Source organism: Protomyctophum parallelum (genome assembly GCF_964188405.1).
Source record: "Protomyctophum parallelum genome assembly, chromosome: 20".
NCBI classification, from domain to species: Eukaryota; Metazoa; Chordata; class Actinopteri; order Myctophiformes; family Myctophidae; genus Protomyctophum; species Protomyctophum parallelum.
In genome coordinates, this window is record NC_139718.1 from 13,976,873 (window position 1) to 14,001,533 (window position 24,661).

At 42.1% G+C, this 24,661-nt stretch overlaps 2 protein-coding genes across 2 annotated transcripts in view; both read left to right on the forward strand.

The window, feature by feature from the left end:
* Position 1: 1 nt before the first annotated feature.
* On the forward strand, positions 2-16,948 carry slc38a6 (solute carrier family 38 member 6). Its single transcript, XM_083791409.1, has 16 exons — positions 2-271; positions 2,372-2,502; positions 2,641-2,714; positions 4,133-4,185; positions 4,323-4,362; positions 7,180-7,258; positions 9,923-10,008; positions 10,143-10,201; positions 11,193-11,264; positions 11,871-11,933; positions 13,052-13,131; positions 13,269-13,369; positions 13,462-13,586; positions 14,168-14,312; positions 14,453-14,547; positions 15,005-16,948. Exons 1-16 carry the CDS (start codon positions 182-184, stop codon positions 15,086-15,088), a joined length of 1,377 nt encoding a protein of 458 aa, XP_083647535.1. The 5' UTR covers positions 2-181; the 3' UTR covers positions 15,089-16,948.
* Positions 16,949-22,361: 5,413 nt separating this feature from the next.
* Positions 22,362-24,661, forward strand: part of prkcha (protein kinase C, eta, a) — a 37,582-nt gene continuing 35,282 nt past the window's right edge. Inside the window, exon 1 of the mRNA XM_083791903.1 lies at positions 22,362-23,051. Within this exon, the coding sequence (XP_083648029.1) occupies positions 22,701-23,051 (351 nt within the window). The 5' untranslated portion in view covers positions 22,362-22,700. The remainder of the gene's footprint in view (positions 23,052-24,661) is intronic.

Genomic DNA, 24,661 nt, shown 5'->3' on the forward strand with positions numbered 1-24,661 from the left:
TAAACATCAACAGTCAGCAACTATAAAGTTTAGTTGGAACTTGGTAGAGTTGTAGTAGGATTACGAATATGACATCTTGAAAGCATCGCTTTACGTCGGGACATTATCGCCATCATTACATTTTGTCTGTCATAGTTTGTGCGGTTGACGCGTGAGAGTGAAGAAGGTCCATTTAGTAAAGATGAGTTTCAGTGTTAACAGACCTGCTGTTGAAGGCTATGGGGCCATCGGCGACATTGAAGGCAATGAAACGACTCCTTTAATAGGAACTGTAAGTATGCTACTCCAAAAAAGTATGATGATATGTGTATGTTGTGCTTTATAACCTTAGTAAACATGCAGTGCACGATCACCAGTCATACAGCAAATTAAAGTAGCAGTAGGAAACCTTGTCAATGTGGTCAGACAGTCAAAAATCAACAAAATGTAGATGGTTCACATGCTTGCCCTTACATTTTTGTGTGGGTAACTTGTAAGTCAGTCTGGTGTAAATTGTTTAATTGTTTCCACGTTCTTGCATGTTAAATGTTCCCTTCTATTGGGAAGAATTCTATAACTAAGCTCCATTGTAGCAGTATTTCTTTTAAACACCAGGAACTGTACAACTGTTATTATTGAATAATAATACAAGTGATGGAATCTACAACGGTTGTTTAATATTCTATTACCAGCATGACCCATTTTTAAGCTTGACTTATTTTGTCATGGTCATTCTCATTCTACATTTTTCTGTGGCAATATATTTATAATTATAAAAAAGTCAAAGCTTGCCAAGCGCTTCGACAGTGATCTCCAAGCTCAGCTGGACAACCTAAAAACCCAACGAAACAAGCTAAGAAATATTGTTACTGCCATGACCAAATCAGCTAAAATAAACTTTATCAATAATAAAGCTGAGGAAAACAAACAATCCTCTGGAGCTCTCTGGAAGCTACTCAACAACCAACTAGGCTGCGGTCAGAAACTGAAAACCAGGTTTTCAAACATAAACATCAAATCGAACGACACTCTCATCACTGACAAGCTTGATGTGGCCAACTACTTGAACATCTTCTTTACAAACATAGCAACAACGCCTGCCGGCTACTTAAACCATCTAGTCTTAGCCAACTAAAAATGTACACTGGCATAAAATAAACTAAAACATAATTGCTCAGACTCTTCAACAAAGATGGCAAAAACAAACATTCTTTGTTCTGTACTTATACATACATACAATTGTATAGTACAAAACACTGAAGTCCTTAAACCAGAAACCTAACGCTAACCCTAAACCCTAAGGTAAGTGGGGAACATAGAACAATTTACAATTTAGGCATTTAGCAGACGCTCTTAATCCAGAGCGATTTACAATAATCAAGAACAAAAGCATGGGAATACATCACAAAAGCATTTATCATAAAACATGCGTAAACTAAGAAAGTAACAGTGGAATATCTATATTATGAGACTATACATATAAACTATATATATATATATATATATATATACTACTATGCTATACATATGTACTATGGCGTGCTATGACTATATACAATGCAATTATAGTGCCGTCTACATAACATGCTATAAGTTAGAACCTGGGGAACATAGGGATGACCCGGTCAAACCATTCCAACCAAACCCATATTCCGAAAATATGTATTGCTTTTATTTATTTATTTTATCTTTCATTGCTGTTGACCAGTGGTTCATAACACTATTATAAACATATACACCAAAGAATAAGATATGGTAAAAAATATAAATGTTAGCTTTCCCTTGGTGTAATGATTTGAATCTAGAGACGGCATAGTAAGACGATTGTCATAAAGCTCAGGTTCTGGTGATTCAAAGGTTTAAATTAAAACTAGACTGATGCTAGAAGTTTGAAAAGTCCTAGACCACCGATTAAGGCGATTAAAGATAATTTTACATATATTCTGTCAAAATATGTTTTTTTCATTATTTTCTAAAGTTTCTATTTGAAAACATTTAGCACACAAAGCTCCAAGCTAAACACGCAAATGCACTCTTTTGAGAAAACCCAGACAAACCAGATATCAAAGAAAAGCATCATGTCTCTCAATAAATATGGGGTAATTTCCTATATTTTATGGAGAATAATAATTTTGGACCTGTATTAACTAAATAATTGGTTCTCCAGCACTTGCGTATTGTTAGGACAAAATCACTGTCTTTAAAGTAGCCTAATGTAAACGTTTTATGGGTTTTTTTTGGTCCAGGTTTATCATCTTTTTTATTTATGTTATTATTGTGGGGAATTTAAAATACAGATGTATTATATCATGTATCATATTTTTTATTTTATTTTCTTACCAGTCTGGACTTCTCCCTTCCATGTATCTGATTTGTTCTGTTTTCTGTGCAGCTACCAAGAGATCCCAGGACCAAAGGAGCCTCTTTTGCCTTTTCTGTTTTTAACCTGATGAATGCCATCATGGGCAGTGGCATACTGGGGTTAGCATATGCTATGGCCAGCACTGGCATAGTCAGCTTCTGGTGAGTATGGCAACCTCAATCACAGTGCTCTTAAAACAGCTGCTATTCTTTCGTGAAGAGTAGATACAATCGTGATCTTGTTTTACTGTTCAGTTGAACTTTGGTGTGATATCGTATTGTCCTTCCATTGCTCTCTAGTATTCTCTTGCTGCTGGTGTCCGGTCTGGCTGGCTACTCCATTCATCTCCTCCTGAAACTGTGTGACCAAACAGGTGAGAGGCATTGATTGGTTGATTTCATTTACTCTTAATTTCATCTTCAATCTGTCAATCAATACAAAAGTCTCATTGTGTCTTATCTCAATCTGCTTCGTTGATTGGTGAAGCTACGTGTGATGTTTATGGCGCTGACCAGTACTGATGTCAAAGATCAGGGACCCAGACGTACTATATGAATTAACCACTTATTTCCCAAATAGTGAAAATAGCTGATGTGGGTCTACTTTCAATCTCAACCCTGAACTGTCCTTATTGCTGAACTCCTGATTAATCACTGTAGCTGAAAGGCTTTTAATACAATGATCTGTGTTTCTCCAATCTTTATCTCATCACTGATGACACTTAATCAGCTACTGTTGTGAGTGTTGTCTTGGTTAGATTGCAAGTAAGAGAAGAGGTGTGAAATTATGCTAAAAGGGGAAATTAACAGAGAATGGGCCTCATTCACATGGATGACCTTCTTGTAGATCAGTTATGGCTGCAACTATTAGTTATTCTTATGAAATGTATTGTAATTATTATGTCATCTATTCATTTGTACATAATTATTTTCTGATTATTTGATAAATATCTGCAGTTAATGTAGACCATACGATGACGGTACAATAAGGCAATAGATCATCCGAAGTTAATTGAACCCCAAAAATGTAACAATATTTTAATTGATAATCTTGACTAAAGAGTGGAAGACCCCTTGTTTCACTAAATGGTATAACGAATTTGTATCATTGATACACCTTGAGAGGCTGCGTTGCAACGGCCAGGACAGTATAGCAACATTTGAATATACAGTATATGAGGCCCATTGTATAACTGCTGCTCTGTTTGCCCTGCTACTGTGCTCTTGTTAATGTTTCTGTTCTGTATAACTGCTGTTCTGCATGCCCTACTAGTACTACTGTGCTCTTGTTAATGTTTCTGTTCTGTACTGTATAACTGCTGTTCTGCATGCCCTACTAGTACTACTGTGCTCTTGTTAAAGTTTCTGTTCTGTTCTGTATAACTGCTGTTCTGCATGCCCTACTAGTACTACTGTGCTCTTGTTAAAGTTTCTGTTCTGTTCTGTATAACTGCTGTTCTGCATGCCCTACTAGTACTACTGTGCTCTTGTTAAAGTTTCTGTTCTGTACTGTATAACTGCTGTTCTGCATGCCCTACTAGTACTACTGTGCTCTTGTTAAAGTTTCTGTTCTGTTCTGTATAACTGCTGTTCTGCATGCCCTACTAGTACTACTGTGCTCTTGTTAATGTTTCTGTTCTGTATAACTGCTGTTCTGCATGCCCTGCTACTGTGCTCTTGTTAATGTTTCAAAATTGTTGTATTCATATACCTTATCACGATAGGTCTGTCACTCGTTTTTTATACATGACATAGTCTGGTGTACATCAAAGTTGGTTTGTTATATGTTTAGGCATCAATTCATATGAAGAACTTGGAAATCGAGCTCTGCAAAAGCCAGGGAAAGTGAGTATCCTGTCTTGCATGGGTTTACATTGTCTAAATACTCTAGAAAGCATATCCCAACATAACTAATTAAGTCATGTGATTATTTCCTTCCACAATACCAGGAAAACATATTGACATTAACATTTATTTTTCAGATTCTGGTTGGAAGCACTATTCTCATCCAAAATATTGGCGGTAAGCTGACATTATTTCACTAAAGCAACACCCATCCATTATATTTGACAATGTATTGAACATCCACACCCATTTAGGTGTTGTTTTCAGGGTTACACTATGCCCAGTTAATTTAAGAGTGAGATAGTGCCTCCTACTGGAGGACAGTGGACTCTGTGCCATATTAGTGCCTCTCTCGTAGATTCCCTGATAACCTTTGACCCCTAGTCCCCCTAGCCGTTGTGCTCCGAGCCGCCCTCCCACGGGCCTGAAACCTGACTTCGCCCTCTAATTGATCACTGATGGTAAACCCACTCCCACACACTGTGATGATGAGTGACCTAATGGGATGCCCCCCCCACACCACACCACTCCCCTCTCTTCCTCCTCTCCCATCTCCATCCATCCCTCAGCCTCAGTTCCCCTCACACAGTTGAGAGCTGAGGTGATGGCTCCTCTGCAGTCATTAGTGGTGAGGCTGAGTGGATTACTGCAGCACCCTCTGGTATGATTGTGGTTTTGCACCAGCATGGGACAGTATGTCTGAGCGTGTGAGCAAGCGAGCATACCCGGAGCATCCGTCGACACCCTGGGCCCCTTTTTATAGGCGTGCAATTAGTCCCACTCTGGGTAAACACTCATCTATGTTGCCAAAGGCTGGTGGGCCAATTGACCTTAATTGCTGGCCCGCCTAGGGCTGTCACTGCCCTGTGCTCTTAATGAAATGAAAGTGACTTAACTTGAATACACTATTACACTCTCCCACTGTGCAGACTTTGTTGGCCACACACAGATAGTTTACTCAAGATCTTCTAGAATTGTATGTTTATTATTAGACTGTGTTATCATTCCAGTGTTGACTGTGCCAATATTCTTTGTTTACTCAAGGGCCCTTTGTTTAGAAATGTAAGTATCATTACACCAGGAATTTCCATTGCTTTTAATGGCTGTGGAAATATTGCTGTACTCATCATAACCAACTGCATGAAACTAAACTATTACATCATGCTTGCAGTGTGATGCCTGTCATTGTGTATCCACTTGCGTGGTCTAAAAGTAGGCCGTTGTTTCATTGACATTGATGGATGAAATGTCACACTGTAACTTAGCTGCGGATAGACTACTGTTACTGCAGACATCCACCCCAGCAATGTCTGGTAGTCTATTAGCTCCATCAAATATTCTCGTATAAGCACTAAGCAGACGCACTAGTACTTAGTAATGGCATTTGACTAGTGACAGTGAGTCAGTGTCTGTGTGTGTGTGTGTGCATCTGTGTGGGCAGTAATGTTGCTGAAGGAATTTTCTAATGAAAACAATTACGGGATCTTGGGGATTAGGGTCTATGCTGGTTTAAGGCAGACCCGAAGATCTGCCCCAGGGCAGTAAGGTCCCATCTAACCCAGGATCTGCCTGGCTTCCCAAATCTAAATCCCCTAACATTACCTCCCTTTACCACTGGCTATAATCTGCTTCAGAGTCTCCATTCCACTCTGGCCCTGCCCAGGTCCAAACATTACACACATCTCCTCCCATGCCTCCTCCACCCTGGGTTTCTCCCTCTTTCTGATGTTTTTGGGGGGCCACATTGACCCGCAGGAAGTGGCCATAATCCCCTCTCTGATTGGTTGTCTAAGAAGCTGAGGGGGAGGAGCCCCGCAGGAGACGTGTGTGATTTCCTGTTTCCCTATGAAGTCAGAGGGGAGGGAAAATACCTGGATTAGCGTCAGGGATCATTATTGTTAACATTCCTGTCCGTACCATTCCTCTATCCTGGCCTCTACCACTGCTTCTACTCAGTAGTTGGAACATCTGCATAATGTCTGCTCCTCAGCACATGGGTGATCCCTGGAACAGCCTGTCACACCCGAACCCTGCCTGTGTGACCTCAGAGCTACAACCCCTCCCTCATGCCTATGATCTACATCCCCCTCCACTACACCCATTTCCACGTAATGAAAAGCACATCAACCCCATACTCCCCAAGAATATAGTTCATGTGATAATTGATAAAATTGATAAAAACTGTATAATGAAAGATAAATGCTCTTTCATTTTAATCTGGTCAGCATAATGGGTGTTGAGAGATTGTGGCAGTCTGGCAGATGACAAATCAGAGTTGTCTGACAAGACTGACAATCTAGATGGTAAATTGCTTACAATCACCGCTACCAGAGCATCCAGGTGATGCAGGTGTAAAGTGCCTGCCCACCATCATGGAGCCTGGGGTTCGAATCCTCAGTGCTTGGCCGGCCGTGTTCGCACGTAAGGGAAGCTGGCGGGGGAGGGCGTTAAACCATAAGTAGAGATTGGAAGTGGGAGGAGTAGCGTGTTCCGCTGCATGTATTACGACGTCATACCATCCGTCTCGGTGAAACTCCTCACTGTCGGATGGAGAAAACAAAGGGGCTGATGCAGTTGTCTATGACTCTAGGCCACTGCACAGCACACAGGGACTGCACAGCTACAGGGGAGAATGGGCAGTGACTAAATTGGGTCTGTGTCTGTTGTCACCTAGTTATTTATAGAACAATCACAAGATGGAACATTTTATCTTCTTTAATTACATTCACACAAAACAAAAAGGTGTCTTCTCATGTAGTTGACTCAATGACATATGACTTCCTTAGTCCAAAGTCTTTCAACAAGTAATTATTAACATTACTAGACCGGTGTGCATCGTCCTACTCGGGATTGTTTGTCCCATTTTAATGTCTGTGTAGTACAACGTGTATTGGTGTTTGATTGTTTGCACACTTAATGTAATGTAGTCTACAGCTCTTTTAAAAAACGAATGTATGTATTCTGACCAACCCCTCTACTGGTGTGTCTCTTCAGCGATGGCGTCCTATTTGTTCATCTTGAAGGAAGAGCTTCCTGCTGCCATCAGCAGCCTCCTCAGCCCTGATGCCCCTGGGTAGGTAGTTGCCTGGGTCCAGAGACCATATACTCCGTTCGCCCACTTGACTGAGTGGACTGCTTCGCTGATCTGGCACCTTAAGAGGTTCATCGAATCATGTTGATTTTGGAATCCACATGGGAATGCCGTGGCTCCAATGTGCATCTCGGACTCCCAAGTGTCAGCGTGTGTCATGAGTCAGGTTTCAGCATAAACGGAGCCTTATTGACTTCCATTATGAAGTTAAATTAGTTAATAATTTGTGGGGGTAATTCCTACCCATTGTGTAGAAGACATTTGTTGCTCGTCGGTCCAGCGGTATGCAAGACAGAGACACACACGCAGACCCGCACACTGAAAAAACAAACAAACATGATTCTACAGCCAAGCAACATCATGATGGGTCCTACATGTTACACTACGACAAATAAGCGGCACTTATGCCCATCCCCCAAAACATTTGACAATGCTGTCCATGAGGCTACACTGATACAAACTGATCTGAGGCCAGCCAATGGGAACCGTATGAGAAATGTGATGGAGGATGTCTCGCCAAACCACAGTACACTAATACACTACTGTCTGTGAGCGATTGGAGGGAAGCCTGCGCTGGGTGTTGTGTAACGCAGAGCAGACCTAGAGGAAGTGTGTGTTTTGAGAGAGAGCCATTCGTCACCCATCAGCAGCAGCCAGCGTCCTTCACTGGTCCTGCACACAGCACAGTGTTATTTTAACCACATTAAACCCTGGCATCCCTGTTTTGGGGGACATTGTATTTATATATTTATTTCCAACAATTGTAGTGAAGATATCAGACCAACAAGCTCACAGCACGTCGCATCGCAACAGGTTGTGAACTTGTACGTCAGCTAGTTTCACTATTTGTCGTACGGTGAAGTATATACTGTGTAGGGCTTAAGTGGTTAAAGTTTAAAAATGTACACTTACTGTATGTGGTTGTGTTGGTGGATGCCCCCCCTGAAACCTCTGACAATGCCTCACACAGAGCAAGTCCTACGCCAAGAATGTAACTATCACTTTATTATCAGGCACACTGATTTAAGCGAGAGTTGTAGCTGCTCTCCGTCCGATCTGTCAACATCTGAATCTTCCTTCACACACAGCTGCTTTGTATTAGCTCCCCCTCCTCCTCCCGGTCCCTTCACCCTCAAATCTCTCACACATGTTCTCCCGGAATCAGAGTGATACAAGGGGATATCAGTTTTGCCATTCTAATTGCGGCCCAACTGCTGAGGGAAACAAAACAAGCGCTGTTAATGAGTGGCTTTGGGTTGTTAACAGACTTCATATTCAAACCCCCATCAAAGCCTGAATAAATGAGTTGCTTCATATTAAGAAGCTTTTCTACTTTGCTGGCTCATTTGTCTTAATGTGGTAGAGGGAAACGTGGTTGTGCTTCGTCTTTCAATGTTGGTCTGTGATGTTGATGATGATGATGATGAGGATAATGCAATGGTTGTATGTCCTGGTTAAGTTTGTCTTGTTTAAGCTGCAGGGATGGGGGCCAAGGTCATGGACAGCTGTGATGGCTTTGTGCTGCATTGGCCAAGATTTATGCTGATCTCCAACACTTGGTGGAGATTGACTCATTGGCAGTGTTCCTCCAGCCTTGAGGGAGCACTGTCCTGCAGCTTGTTAAAGCGTGAAATGCACCACATTTCATGGGTATTCTAGGTATCCTCTTCTCCTCCCCCCATACAGTAAACTCCATTCAAGCTCATCGGGGTGGATCCCAGTTGTAGTTGGAGATTATATTATGTAGCAGACAGCACTGGGCTGGCAAGCTCCAGGTAGGATTTGCGGAGTGGGCGGCTGGTTTTTGGGCTACTCCAACGTTGGAGTGTAGGAGCTGCAGGAGAGGCGTCGCAGTGAGACTCGGTTGTGGTCAGAGGAGTGGCGGCCTCTGTGACATGCAGTTTAAGGACCAGAATCTGTGTAGACAGCGAGACGAGGCCTTCAGCGCCTATGGTAACCTCGCAGCTGTGAAGCTGCCAAACGGGGGTCAGTGGGTGTTGATGCGGTTGGAGCAGGTGCTGCCGACTATGGGAGCCCCATAAAGAGCGCTGGAGCCAGTCCCTCATGACCCCACGCTGCGGGCCGACACACAGCAGCGCCAAGCCGAGCCAGCGCCCCTCCCCTCCCCCGCCCTCCCCGACCCCAGCGAAGCCAGCATGCCTTCCACATGTGTCACCACTAGCCCCCCCCCCCCCCCGCTATACTCCTCCTCCCCCCAAGATTCCCTAGCCTCTTTCCCGAATAAACCACCAAGGCTATCCCTCAGCGAAGGAAAATATTATTCCCCCTCTACCAAAAACCCCAGCAAGTGAAATCTGGCCTCATCTGACGGAGCGACAGAACGTTTGCATGTGAATTACATAATTGTTATGGTTTGCGAGAGCTAAAGCCCTTAATTCATACCACATGATGGGTCTGTCTCTCTGTATTTGAGCACGAAATGGAGACAAATTTCCAGGGCCAGCCTGTTTCCAGGCACTAGAGATCCATCTCGGCTGTCCCCATCATGTCAGAGCTCCGGGATGCTGTGGTTGGGAAACATGGTTTGATTCAGCATCAACATTTGCCTTTGTTATTTCATGTCCCTTCCCTCGTGTGCTGCTGTGTCTTATTCTTCCCCTGTCTTCCCCTGTGGTGCTTTTCCAGAGATGCCTGGTACGAAAATGGCAGGATACTTCTGATTCTGGTGACGCTGTGTGTGGTTCTACCTCTGGCCTTATTGCCCAAGATTGGTATGTGGAGCTAATCCTAATTTATATACTTCTACCAGGGTTGTGACATGCTCTGACCCAGTTGTGTACTGTACACAACCTAGGTGTAATACTGTACATTTATATTTATATCTTTATATCTCTCCCTCTCTCAGGGTTCTTAGGCTGCACCAGTAGCATTGCGTTTGTCTTCATGCTGTACTTCGCTGTTGTGGTGAGTTCTGCAACACATCATCCTTATGTCTTTCCTCTCATCTCTTCTGTTTTTTAACATTTGAGTGAGTTAAGTTAGTTATTTAGTTTTTTATTATTATTTATTAACAGCTACAATCCAGGACTTATCTCTATAATGATAATTGTTTTAACCAAACTGTGTGGTAGACTCTACCACACAGTTTGGACTAGTTAATGGCATTAACATACTCTACCAGGTAGAGTATGTTAATGCCATTAACTAGTCGGCATCTTTGCTGTAGTTCGGACATCATTGAAATTGCCTCTCTCCGTCAGGACATAAAACGTACAAACTGTAGCTTTTAGTGTATTACACCTTATAGAGTGCCACTGCCCAGCCCACATGGGCTTACAAGTCACTTGTAAGTCATTTATAGTCATTACTGATACTAAATTATAACTTAAAGCTGGAATCGCTGAGTTTCAAGTCCTACCCGGGATTCCAACACTGGTACCCCTGCAAGCGCAGAGATTTTTACCGTTGAGCGAGAGCACATTTGGGAAAGCGAGCTGTTTAGAATTGAGTTTTATGCAATATCTCTTGTCAACCAGTAGTGGCTCTAACGGCTACAGGGATCTAAATGTCTCAATGGAAAAGCAGGGAGACCACCTGTTAGTTATATTGTTTTAGAATGATACTCATATCATACAGAGTGCATTCAATCACTGGTTCTCAACCTGTATACCCACAAAGATAAAATGTCAAAAAGGTAACTGGTGTAAACTGGTATAAAAAACATCCTCTGAAAATGCACACAGGCCACCCATCTGTTCACTAAAGAGGTCAGATGGGCCGGCTGCGAATGCTCTCAATATTTCCAAGTAGGCCCTGATCCAGAAAAGGTTGAGAGCCACTGGATTAAATAACATTTTATTCACAGAAAACGGTTTTGGATTGCATCTTTAAAGCCTGTACAAATGATCATACACCAACACAATCTTACAGTAACTTGTGTTTTCCTCCCTTGTAGGTTATTGTTAAGAAATGGTCCATTCCCTGCCCTCTTCCTCACAATGTGACCTTGCTACGAGGCACCTACCAGGTAACAAACATACTTAGCACCGTGCACGTGACACACACACACATACTGTAGCACACAGACATACAGACAGACAGCACCATGGAACCTGAGGGAGATATGCCAGACCAGAGAGTCAGGGATCAATCCAGGAGATTGAGTTTACTGATTGAGTCAGTTGTGCCTGATGAGGACCAGAGAGAACCCTGCTCTGTGAATCCTGAGGGGAAGGAAGTTCAGATCACCTCGCCAGAGCCGGGAAATGAACTTTAACCCTTTTGGATATACAGGCAGTACGATTACTTCCCTGCATGCAGCCTTAGTGTGACTTAACACTTAAGCCCTGTTCCTAAGAGTGTAAAAAAATAGCTGGTCCACAAGCTCGTGGCCTTGTAGATGGGCAATTATTTTAATATTCTAGAAGGTTGTTTAAAATAAATGCTGCCTATAGTGACATGCCCAAAATAGCAAAATGGGGGTGGATGACTGTTTGCTTTTCAGACCGTAACCAGGACAATGGAATTTAATTTAACCTTGCCCACCTTTGCAGCATTCCTGCAGAACATCATCTCTGAAATAATGCTCTCTTTCTCTCTTTCTCTTTCTCTCTCTCTCTCTTTGTTTTCCCAGGTATCAAATTCCAATGACTCAGAGTCAGACTGCACGCCCAAACTCTTTGTCATCTCCAGTAAGGTGTGTATACGTTTTTTAGGATAGATCTTTTCAGCCCCCTGCAACAACACACGCAGAGCATGTGAGGCAGCATGTCATTGTCAAGACTAAGAGCGCTACACGCTTGTTTGACACCAGTGACATTTCCCAATCATTAAATATGAGGGATTGTACTGTGTATAAGGACCACCACATGCTCCAGTGGAACATGCAGCTGCCAGTCACATGTGCTTAAATGTCTGCAAAGAGCACATGTGTGCATGTGTGGTGTGTGCAGAATTACACCAAGCACATGGCGGTTTCACAGTATGGTACAAACAAGTTAGAGCATTAGCACATTTTAGGTCTTTTCTGTTTAATCAGATGAGGTTGGATCTGTGACTTTGCTTCATCACACGTCACACTCTGCAGCTCAGCTACTAATAATAACTATTAATAAAACTCACCTAGGGCTGGGCAATGCGTTGATATTAAATTAATATTGTGATGATAATAATGATATTGGATATAAGGATATTGTGATGTATACTGTAAGTGTTCCTGGTTTAAAAGGCTGCCTTACAGTAATGTGATATCATTTCATGAACTTAACTGGCTGTGCTATAATTGGCCTTTTATATATGCATTGCTGGTGATTATTATTATTATTAAGATGTATTTATTGACAATGCGCAATGTACTATCTATCATTATCTTTTCTCTCTTTTAAACAAGACATAACAAACGTGGAAAAGGGGGGAGGACACACACACACACACACACACACACACACACACACACACACACACACACACACACAATATTATATATCAATATTGACCACAACACCTTTAGACAGTATCAGTTTAAATTAAATCAAATCGACTATGAGGAGATGTTTCACAGAAATTGCCCCAGACCCTTTTCAGTTGTTTGTACAGTATATTGCAGTTTTTCTTAACATTGCTATTCATCAAAACCTCATTGTGTAAATATTTATCCCCACGATATCATAACAATATTGATATCAAGGTATTTGGACAAAAATATTGTTATATTTGATTCTGTCCACATCACCCAGCAGCACTACCCCTCCCACTACCAGATATCACAGCATTATCAGCTAAGTTGTTAATGATGCATTGATGTATATGTTGCAGAGTGCCTACGCCATCCCCACTATGGCCTTCTCCTTCCTGTGCCACACAACCGTCCTGCCCATCTACTGCGAACTGGACAGGTCGGCATTAAAGACGTTTCAGACGTTCCACATCCTAATTTATCTTAGCATCAGCAATCATCAAACATATTATGCGCTAGTAGATGGACGAAATAAATATGAAGTGCTTGTTGTTGTCTTCCGATGTGTCCTTACAGACCTACAAAGAAGAGGATGCAGAACGTCACCAATGTCAGCATCGGTCTGAGCTTCATTCTTTACCTGCTCTCTGCTCTGTTTGGCTACCTCACCTTCTATAGTAAGAGAGCAGTGACAAACGTGGACTTAATGTTGTGTCTTCACCAAATGTCCTTGTGATAACCGCCAACTAATGTTGTCCATCTTTAACAGACCACGTGAATTCTGAGCTGTTGCTCAGTTATGATTCCTTCATGCCACGGGACGTCATGGTGATGACTGTTCGTCTGACCATCCTCCTGGCTGTGTTGCTGACTGTGCCCGTCATCCATTTCCCTGTGAGTAGACAACCCCTCACTATCACCCAACAGCTATGTAGAGTGTGCGCAGGCTGCCTATGAAGTTGAAAATGAGGCTGAAAACAGCCAAAAGACATGCACGTCCAAAACCTACTAGGCTAGGCTGGGTGCTGGGCAAAAGATAGCAACAGTATACGATTGGTGTGCGTGTACCTCGGTTGGAGGCCGGCTGCTCTGGTGACGGGTGTAAAAAAAAAAGAACATTGTTCTGTTGTGAGGCCACGCAAATCTGATTCCCAATATGAAAACTGTAGATTGGCCTCAAACTTCATAATACATGTAGATGACGTTGGCATGTATGTTGGCACAGAGTCTGTTGGAGTCCTCATCACAATGGAACCATAGGATTCAGCTACAAAATGTGTGAAGTCACCCTTTAACCACTTTAACCCCTGGCTATTTCAGGCTTGTCATTATAGTATAGGCTGAAGTGGTTAAGCTGATATGTATCCTCTAAAAGCAGACACCATCGGCTTCCACCTAGCCGCCAGCCCCAGTAGCTCCACTACTACTACTACTAACTAACTAACGTAATTGTGTCTGATCTGACCACGTTCCAGGCCCGTAAATCCTTGACTGTGATGCTGTGTGGAGGAAGGCCCTTCTCCTGGCTCACCCACGTCTTGGCAACTGTAACCATCCTGGGCGTGGTGCTGCTGCTCGCCATCTTCGTTCCGGACATCAGAAACGTGTTCGGCGTTGTGGGTAGGTGCACTGCTATTTTTATAAATCACTTTGTGCACAGGGAGTGGAGTTACATCGCATGTAAAGTGTATGGTATCCGGGTTCAGTCCCGAGGTCAGGCCTATAAAGCCCCACTTTCCTGTTTGTCCGTCCCCCCCCAGGGTCAACCACATCCACCTGCCTCCTGTTTGTTTATCCTGCTATATTCTACCTCAAGATCAGCAGCGGACCGCTCAGATCACTGGAGTCTGTTGGGGTAAGCACACGCTTCTCCAATATAGGATTTCTAACAAGTCTTTTAGCTTTGATTTATGAGTTATTTTACTCATTGTTTTGCTTACTTTCTCTCCATGTGGGCGGTATTGTGATGACAGATATATCAATATTATATTATTATAATAAATATACTGTGATATTAGACTAGGTATCCTCTGGAGTTAAAGCGTGTATATTATTTAGGGGTAGGAATCTTTGTATGCTAAAACAGGAAACGATGTCAGATTTATAAATGCCACATAATGTCTGTTCCTAAGTGTTTTTCCCCCTGATAAATCTCAATGGTTAAATATGTTTGGGAAGCACCAGTAATCATCCCGAAAATATCATTACATTATCAATGTTGAGCTATTCCGTCCATATCGCCTCAGCCCTATAGGCTAGCCCCCATAACTCCCCATGTGGTTCTTCTGATTAAAGTCCTCTGTGTTTTCTAGGCTGTCGCTCTGCTGGTGTTCGGACTGATGGTGGGAGTGCTCAGCTTCTCTGTCATTGTGGTCACTTGGGCACAGAATTCCTGAAAACCAGTAAGCCCAGCACCAACATCATGTAAACCCAAGACTGAACAAAGGGAAAGACGTGCCAAATAAAAGGGACAGAAACATTGAACACTAATGGATGAAAGGAAACGAACAGAGGGGTTGATCATTAATTGTTGATTACAATAAAGATTGTATAAACTGTTATATATAAGGCTGTAGAGATTTTTCAATTATATGTTTTAAGAAGATCATTTTATATTCCTTTTTGTTGTGTTTCTGATTCACAAGCTTAATTAATTTTAAACGCCTCATTTACACTTGTAGAGTCACAGTCTACAACAAATCAATCTGTTTTAATGTCCCCATTTTTATTTATTAATCCGTGCCTTTTAAATAAGTATTCTACACACAGATCTACTGTAGATCAAATGTGTTTCTTTATGCATTTGGTTTTACCCATTGCCAGATGATATTCAGGTAGTTAGTGTCAAGCAGGTCATTATAAACTGCCAACAAACCTCCAGTGATTGTCTAAACTTTCTGGTGCTAATTACAATATTTGTATTTTTTGGCAAACTCCCATTTATCTGGTTATTTAGGGGTTCAAACGGCAAAGGTCCAGGAACCCTATTGTTTTAGTTTAGTTGTTTGTTGTATTTGTTGTTATTTTTCTAAAAGTGCGGAAAAAGCCATTCCACCCTCTACTCAAGGAGATAAATAGGACACGCTTCATTAATCTCTCAAGTAATCTTCTGCTCTAAAAATTATACATTTGTGTATTTTGCGCATTTTCCTCAAACTTCTATTTTTTACATCTCGTTGGAAACCCCACTGGGACAATGGACTGGGACTTCACTGATCTAGAAATGGCAATCCGTTTTGATCAAAATAGCAACAAATGTAGTCATGTGAAACACATACCGTATTTACTAAGGTAATTTATCATATTGCAATGACCATGTGAATTATTTGAAAGAAAATCAAGAGTTTTTCTTCTTGTCCATTAAAATAAAGTGTCCAAATTCATTGCCACTTAGGCTATATTTTTATATTTTATTTATTTAACCTTTAATTTAAACAGGACTCATTGAGCGCTCTTTTGCAAGAAGTGACCTGGCCAAGATAGGCAGCAGTGCAAGTCGGTGCATGAAGATTTACAATTACTTAGCCTTGCCGAGCCATGAGGCCCAGTGCAGGAGCCTATCTCCTGTTTGTGTAGCGTGAGGCAGCTTGATGTACAAGTACACCCCCTGGACATGACGCTACTGTGTCGCAGGGACAATTACTTAGTACATGGCATCAAATAAAATCAGGGTCAGAAAGTTAAAACATAGGCAGGACAAAGAGTTTACCTTTAAATTATTCATCAAAGATGTAAAAGCTGGAAGTGTTCCATTCCATGTAGAATGAGCAGAGTGCATGAATGTCCTTTCACTCATCTCAGTGCAATAGGAAGAATCAATCCTTAGAGTGACAGACATAGCAGTAACATGAAACTATCCCTGAAAGGTATTTACAAATACTATTTTAAACCACTTCTGGACCATAACATTATAAATGGTGTGTAAGGCCTGGCTTTTCACTGTCTGTCAAACCTTGTTAACAGCACACCAAACGGTTTACATGTCACTGTAACCATGATATGTTTCGTATTGTTATTTTTCCCATTGTCATTCTGCTGGATTTTATTTTCCTTGCTCCCGGTTGTATTCTTGAAAGAAATCCACTTCTCGAAGGACTGTTTAAATATCACACATCAGGTTCATATAATAATGTAAATGGAAAAAATGCTGCTGCTCTTGTTATTTATATTTGCTCTAAGACCAAAGACTATGAACTCTAATTGCAGGCATGCAATGTATTTGTTTACAATGTTAAGATTATGTTCAAAATGTCTGATCAATAAAAGGGATTTATTTTTCATACAGTAGGCTTTTGAACTGTTGACTTATTTTCTGACCACCACAGCGTCTAGATCGGCTAATCAGTATAGCATGTCATACAGCCATGTGTTTGATTGGCAGGCGTAGTACTGACATAAGGACAAGCTCCTCAGTGTCGGGCTGGGGGTTCTGTCTGCAGCTAATGAAAGCCAAATGCTTGGTACGTTTCTAATCACTATGCTGTTTAGATTCTCTTCATGCTGGCTCTGGAACCTATGGCCACCCCACTGCTGCTTTTAATCTAAGGAATTAAGGCAAATGTATACTTTGTCACACGACTGCATTGCTCGGCGAGAGTAACAGATTTTTAAGATTACAACACCACATCAGCTTGAAAACACGTTATTTTTGGCCAGTGACAAAGTATAATGATTTATGCGCCGTCTTACAACAGTGTAGTGCTAAGTAAAAAGCAGATATACAAGCTCACAGATGCAATGCTTTTAGATTCGAGGGGTGACACCTTCGTACGATGAAATTTAAACCAGGCTCAATTTAGTCTTTTAACTGACCCGCCTCCCCATCCTCCTGTAAAGCAGTGCTTTCCCACCACGCCTCACATGAGGTTCCTCAATCCACAAGATACCCTATGACCACCGTTCCTAGGTTATTCCTATGTTAGACAGCAGCCCTCTGTGATTGAGTAGAGCTTAGCCTCTATCAACACTGGTACATTTTGCCTGCTTTGGCTTAAGCTTATGCATGTTTGATAGGGCAGGGAGGATTTTCCTCAGAGCATGGCTCTAGTGTGCTGTAGACACATACATCGATGTTAAATGGTTACAGACGGCAACAGTTTGGAGGTTGGCCCCCTGTCACCATTGTTGTCTTTTGGTCGGATCACAAAGTCTTCTGAAGTGGTGATAATCAGGAACACAACAGCACCCTCCTGACTTCCAGACCATAGGATGCTTCTTCCACACGAGCAAAACCCAAATACTACACAAGATTACCACCTAGTGTTGGACCCTGTCCATAGCAGCCCATAACTCTGTTCCTCCCCACTTTGTTGACATTCCTTTCTTGGCTTATCCAAGCAAGAGATGTATAACCAGATGCAGAAAACTTCTCCCGGCGTTATCACGTGTTGGAGATGTGCATGTTTAACGCAGACCAGAATTGTTTTTATGGAGGCCGGGACTGGGGCAGGCCTCCACATTGACTGGGAGAGTGTTTTTGTTTAGTTAAACTCACTCACACTCTGGGCCTTTGTCCAGTCGTATGACAGCACCATCTCCCAGGGCTAAGAGACGGAATGGAGCTGAGGAACGATGGTGGGCTGAAATCAAACCCCCGTTGGCAGCCTCCACTCTGGTATTATTTTAAGAGGTGTCGCTTGTGTTCTTTGAAAAGTGTTTTCTGTTGTTGTAAATCAGGACTCGGGGCCTGGCTGGTTGGTATCCCATGAACCTACTTTGACCCTTGTCTATGTTAGTGTTGACGCATGCACACCACTTGAACATGTATACTTTCCTGTAAGTGTGTTTGCGGATGAAAATCATATTTTAATATCAGTCCTGTCCAAAGTAGCCTCGGAAACCCATATGTTTTTATTTCAAAGTCCAAAGTGACTTAAGTCTAATTTAGAATTTGTCATACAAAGTATAAATTTCAAGAATGTTGCTTTAACTGTCCTTTTCACATGAGCTCTCAAACAGTTATGCATTTTGATTGAATATTGTTTCCTTCTTAGTTATTGTTGTATGATGCAGTTACACATTGTCACGGATGGGTCATGCAAGAATCCTGTCTTCTCTGCCTCCATTTTCATCCACCACGCTGCTTTTCTGCTCTTAATCGATTTCCATGCTCTATCAGTAAACATGCTCTTCATGTCACACTAAGAGCATTCCTCACTCTTGAGGACTCTTTTTAAGACCACAGATGCCCTTTCATTCACTGTGCTCCAGTCATGGTACCATCTACTCTGGTGTGAAGCACAAGTACTCAAATAAATTCTGTTTACAAGACTGTATTGATAGAAGGTCCACGGTCAGGGCGTTTCAGAGAAGACTACTTGGTGGGACAAAAGAATCGGCCTCTCCTTCACACCGGGGTTCTGGATAGCGCTCCTGCCACCTTCACCTTACCACATTGACGAGTCAAGTGCTTAACCGTTCTAGGCAACAGAGAAAATGGTGAATGCGGAGAAATAGCCTACTCATCACTTGTCAGTCCACAATCTGCATGGGACACAATAGCAGCATCACAATAACAGATTGACTTCAGCACTGCGGTTACCATAGTGATGGAAACGGGAAGAACGGGAAAGAGAATGACAATTTTTATTTTTATCAACGGATCGAAAAAACCAAGGCCAATGTTGGCGCAAAACAAAACAGACAAAAACAAAAGACTCTGTTCACTTGTCCTGAGAAGTGTTTCAATCCACTGGATAGAAATTGACTTCGAAAGTCAAATAATTCATCTGTACGCACCCCAAATGAACATGTGCAGAAGAAGGTAGGGTCTTGCTCAGTGGTATCACCAACATGGTATGGGGTTTTGTGCAGCCTCTACTTTGGAGGTAGGGGGGGCGGGGTTGAGTTGGTCTCTCTGCAATCCCATCAGCCCTAGACTGAGCCCTTAATGCGGCCCTGACGCCTCACTGGCGTAGGGGCCATGCTGCCTCACATCTGGAGCCAATTACCCAGGAGGGGCTGTGACAGACGACCCCCACCACCCCACTCTCTCCCCTCTCCTCTCCTCCTCGCTCTGCACTACTGTCCAGCACAGGACCCACCATTCTCACACTTACATTCCTCCAATTTTCACAGTACCTACTCTTTCATTATTTCGGCATAGCCGCACTCTTTCTGCTTCTGATCTCCTTCTCTTCCTGAAAAGTGTCCTCCTAAGTGACAAGGTAACTTCTCTCATGTGTCTCTCTCTCCCTTGTTGCAGAAATATATATCATGAATAAACTAAATTCAACCTCCCTTCTCCAGTCTCCATACAGTGCAGTAAACCTACATAATATTTTCCTGCGGCAGAGCACTAGCAGTAAACACCACTTGTGAATAAAGGGACATTTAGTACCGAATCAGCTTTTATAGGTGTGATTTATGGACTGCTTGTCCACTAAGGACCCTAGGGATGTGTGTGTGTGTGTGTGTGTGTGTGTGTGTGTGTGTGTGTGTACTAAATGTGTGCGTGTACTGAATGTGTGTGTGTGCGTGCACACAAAGCCTCATTTGGCTCCGTTTAGTTTGTAGACATGCTTACAGGGCTCTACCTGTGGAAGGGTCAGTGCCAGTGTTAACAGGCCTAGGTGACTATAGTGGGGATAGTTCTGCCGCTATAATGGTTAATTTATACTTTGTCACATGCTGGTGTCGCTCATGAAAATGGGTTATTACTTATTTTTGGCGAGCATCACAGTTGTGCAATGAAGTATAAATGAAGCTTAACCCAGTGACCGGAGTAATTGGGTTTGGGATGGTGTAGAAGTATGTATGGCGCGGATATATATACTAGTCCCTTGGGCTGTTACTCACCAGGGTTAGCTCTCACTTAGAGAGGGGGTGAGAGGGTAGTGAATGGGCTTTGCCATAATCTAGCCAATATTCTTTATATTCCCTACTGTCTTGTTTGGCACTGATGCCATGGTTCATTAGATGCAGCTATAGGGTGTAGTGGCCTACCTGGGCAGGGAGCCAGACAATAGAGCTGTCTGGCTTACAGAGACATAAATTGTAGTGTAGACCATGGAAGAAATGTGGAAACGCTACAGGTGGCAGATATTCAATCATTTACAGAGGATTACTAGAACCTTGTGTGTGTGTGTGTGTGTGTGTGTGTGCGAGCGAGCGAGCCTGTCTGTCTGTCTGTCTGTCTGTCTGTCTGTCTGTGTATTCATTGAGTTATGTTGATCCATCTGTAGTTGCAGACTTCTCCCATAGGAGCATAATTCAAGATATTGTCCATGACAACCAGCAAGCTGACAAGGCTGTGGAGAGAAGCATGAGAGGGAGCTAGTTAATAAGGACACAAAGCAGGGGCAGATGGGAAAACAGAGGGACTTGAACAAATCATCCAGGATTGTAAAAATGTCAGCTCTGGCACCGGAGGAATGACAGGAAAGAGCAGGCAGACAGAAAGCAAAAAATGAAAATAAAAATGATCATGATTGAGAGATCGACCAGAGAGAGGTGTGAACCAAGAGAATGACATGGATGCAGCAGTCTCAATCTGCCCTCTGCTGGACAGAAAGTCCAGAAAACTTTGTTTTTATTAGTTTCATAGAAATAGCTTGTCCTTGGTGACTAAGTAAGTTACCACCTTTGCAACCTTTTATCATTGCCCCTTTAACATTTTCAGACATGTTTAAGTGTAACAATGTTATTTCTGCACACATACATGTTGGCTGCATGTGGAGTTAGTTATTTTAAAGTGAAACATACCTGTATAATGATTTATCACATATCGGACAGCGGATGAAAGCAAAATGTAGAAATGTTCCAATTTTTAATGATTTTGTGCAACAAAAAACTTTTGCTTAAAATGACACAATTTCAGGTTGAAAGTGGTAAACAAACCATAATAAATCAATGAATGAATACAGAGCCTAGTCTTATCTTGATGCAGACAATAGTGAGCACCCTTGCTTCTCTCAAACACGCACCAAATTATTCTCCTATCTACAAGTGTTATCATGATGCCCCTCTCTTCTCACTAAGGTCATGTCTAAGAGGTTGTTTACAAGACAGTCTCTATCCCAGGGATGTGTAAGGTCTGCAGCCCGGCCTCTTTATTTGAAACAGCTGGAGGAGGAATATGTGGTGTGCTGACATTTGGCTGAAGGGGGTGAGAGGTCAAGTCTAACACCAATAAAGTCAAGACTTTGATCGTGGCATTTATGGATGGACTACCCTCCTCCAAGTGCATAGTACCCAGAGAGAGAGAGAGAGAGAGAGAGAGAGAGAGAGAGAGAGAGAGATATGGGTAAAAAGAAAGAAGGATGGAACAAGGAAGAATTAATAAATAATGTCTTTAATCATTCACTCCTCTTCCATCTAGCTATGCATTTGTGAACGGTGCTTTTCAGAACCTTCAATAATGTACTAATAACTATATATTATGTAACTGAAATTAGATCTATTTGGGAGGACTTTTTCCTTTAATGAAACTATTTAGGCTTCTTCTTAGTCCCTTCTTTATCCAGTTTGCCACAAGGAGGCGCTGTATCCTCATACATAACCTGGAACAGGTGAATCAGGACACAATGGACGCAACAGCCTGTAGGCCTACCGGGGTGCACTGTGGTATTTGTAGTACTAGTCCTTCATCTAGACTACAATATAATCCACGTGATTGTGTCGAACCATTATTGACAGACGGCACTGAAAGCGTACAGGTTGCTTGGCTGCTTGTCTGCTTGTTATGCGGAACTTTCGCCTCGGTTACTTCAAGCTGCTTCTCCTTTTGTTTCTCATGTTTTTAAGAACTCGCAGGCTTGTCCAAGAAACAAAGCTGAGCGAGACAGACGCGCACAGACAACTTTACCTGAGGCTGTGTAATGCAACATGCTCCAGTCTCGCATGCAACAAGGCACTGAGAGGAAACCAAATAAGAATTGACGATATTATTCCATAACTATGACGAGTCTAATAATATGTAGTGCGTGAGTTAGGCTTGTTTTTTTTGTATTTATTATGTTCTTAATGTGTACATATCTTTTAATTGTAGTTTACTAACTTTAAACAAAAATGAAGTTCAACGGATACTTGAAACTGAGGATCCGCGAGGCCGTGGATCTCAAACCAACAACCTTCTCCCTCCGTCATGCTGTCATTTTCAACAAGGGTTTTACCTCTCTGGATCCATACGTTGTGATAAAGGTGGACGACAGCAAAATCGGACAGACGCACACGAAACAGAAGACGAACAATCCGATGTTCAACGAGGAATTCTGCCTCCAGGTCAACGACGGGACACTCATTGAGCTGGCCGTTTTCCACGACACCCCAATTGGGTATGACGACTTTGTGGCTAATTGTTCAATTAAAATCGAGGACCTCATCAAAACATCCAACTCAGAAGAAACCTTCGAGGGATGGGTGAGTTCAAACTGATTTCATTGGCTCCCTGTATCCGCGGGATAATTCATTCAGCCCTTTGGCTTTAATGATTGATTGATACCATTGATACCCACCCAGGCAGGGCACTGAGCCTGAGGGCAGGGACACATTTAACATCTGGAAAAGCCCAGTACAACACCCCTTTTGATTCCAAGGACCCACCTAGTAATTTGATGAGCCAATCTAAGAAAACAAATTATTGATGATGAGATGAGACATGATTTGGTCTGATTATGTACCATTATATAGTCAGTGATTTGGTCCAGGATTCATTTTTTACTGTCTATGTAGGTTACTGTGTAATTCTATAGTACTATAGATAACAGTAAAGCTCAAAATATTAATTCTGGTACGTACCGGTAATCTAGTTGTGTACTAATGGTGAATACTGAATATTATCTATCAATCATTTCCCACTACTACTATTACTACTACTACTACTACTACTACATTAAAGCAATTGGTTCCAATTCCAATAGGTTTGTTTAATAAAACATGTATCTCTCTTTTTCTTGGCATGTCCAGATTTTCTCAAGTCCAGATTTTTCTCTATTTTCATCTAGCAACATGGTTGTATGAATCTGGATAAATTCTACAATTCTACAATGTGTCACAAAGGCTATTCTTTTACCAAAGAGATTTGGTGTAGACCAGACAGAAAAAAGCAGCCCAAGTGCAAAGCCAACTCAGGTCCCGTAAGTCTAGAGGCTATAAGGGGTTAAACATCTCACTCCAGACAACTGTATAGTAAGAGGGCTGTGTTGGATTAAGATATTATATATTATCGCCTAGTTCTTGTTTGTACTCGCTAGGTCACATGGTGAGTAGGTCAGGCCAGGGAAGGTTCTGTTAGATGTGGTTTCAAGTGCACAATGCTTCACATCAACACCACTTGGCTCACAGAAAGCAGAATTAACGCCTCAGTACAGCAGAGGTGTGATCTATTTAAGATGTTACTTAAGGGCACAACACAGCAAAGGACTGTTTGAACTAGGGATGTAATGTATGAAATTTCACAACACAGTACCCTTACCAAAATACAGTGGTATAGTATACAGTATGGAACGGTATTACATATTTTTGACCTTTGTACTAGGGCCTATCAAACGGGGGAATACGTATTTTGCTTTGAAGATAAATATTGTTTTATTGAACTGAAACGTATTGTCTGGTATTAGGGCTTAGACTTTAAATAACAAGCTCTTGGTAGGTTTAACCTTTTGATTATACAGTTTGTCAAATTGTATATAATCATAACACTCATTGAAATCAGGGGCATAGCACCACATTCTGGGCCCTCGGAAAAGCAATCACCGTGGGCCCCCCACACACATTTGTGTGTTTTTATGTGTAATCCAGGCTTTTGAGGCCTCCCACACCATGAGGCCCTTTTAAGTGAGTTCCACTTTCCCCCCCAGTTCGACACCCCTGATTGATTTTTTTTTGTGTAACTAAACGTGGAGAAAAGACTACTTTCCTATTGACTGCTGCATGTGTAATGTTAATTTGAGATAATTATTATTGTCTCCACCAGCCGAAGGCATGGGGAGAGTATGTTTTGCACTCCGTCCGTCCGTGTGTCCGTCCGT

Bases quoted from the DNA above. Each gene is read 5' to 3' on its own strand.
- slc38a6 (XM_083791409.1), top strand. From the start codon at position 182: ATGAGTTTCAGTGTTAACAGACCTGCTGTTGAAGGCTATGGGGCCATC. The intron at 2,503-2,640 runs GTGAGTATGGCA...ATTGCTCTCTAG, and splicing joins ACTGGCATAGTCAGCTTCTG to TATTCTCTTGCTGCTGGTGT. The intron at 7,259-9,922 runs GTAGGTAGTTGC...GTGCTTTTCCAG, and splicing joins CTCAGCCCTGATGCCCCTGG to AGATGCCTGGTACGAAAATG.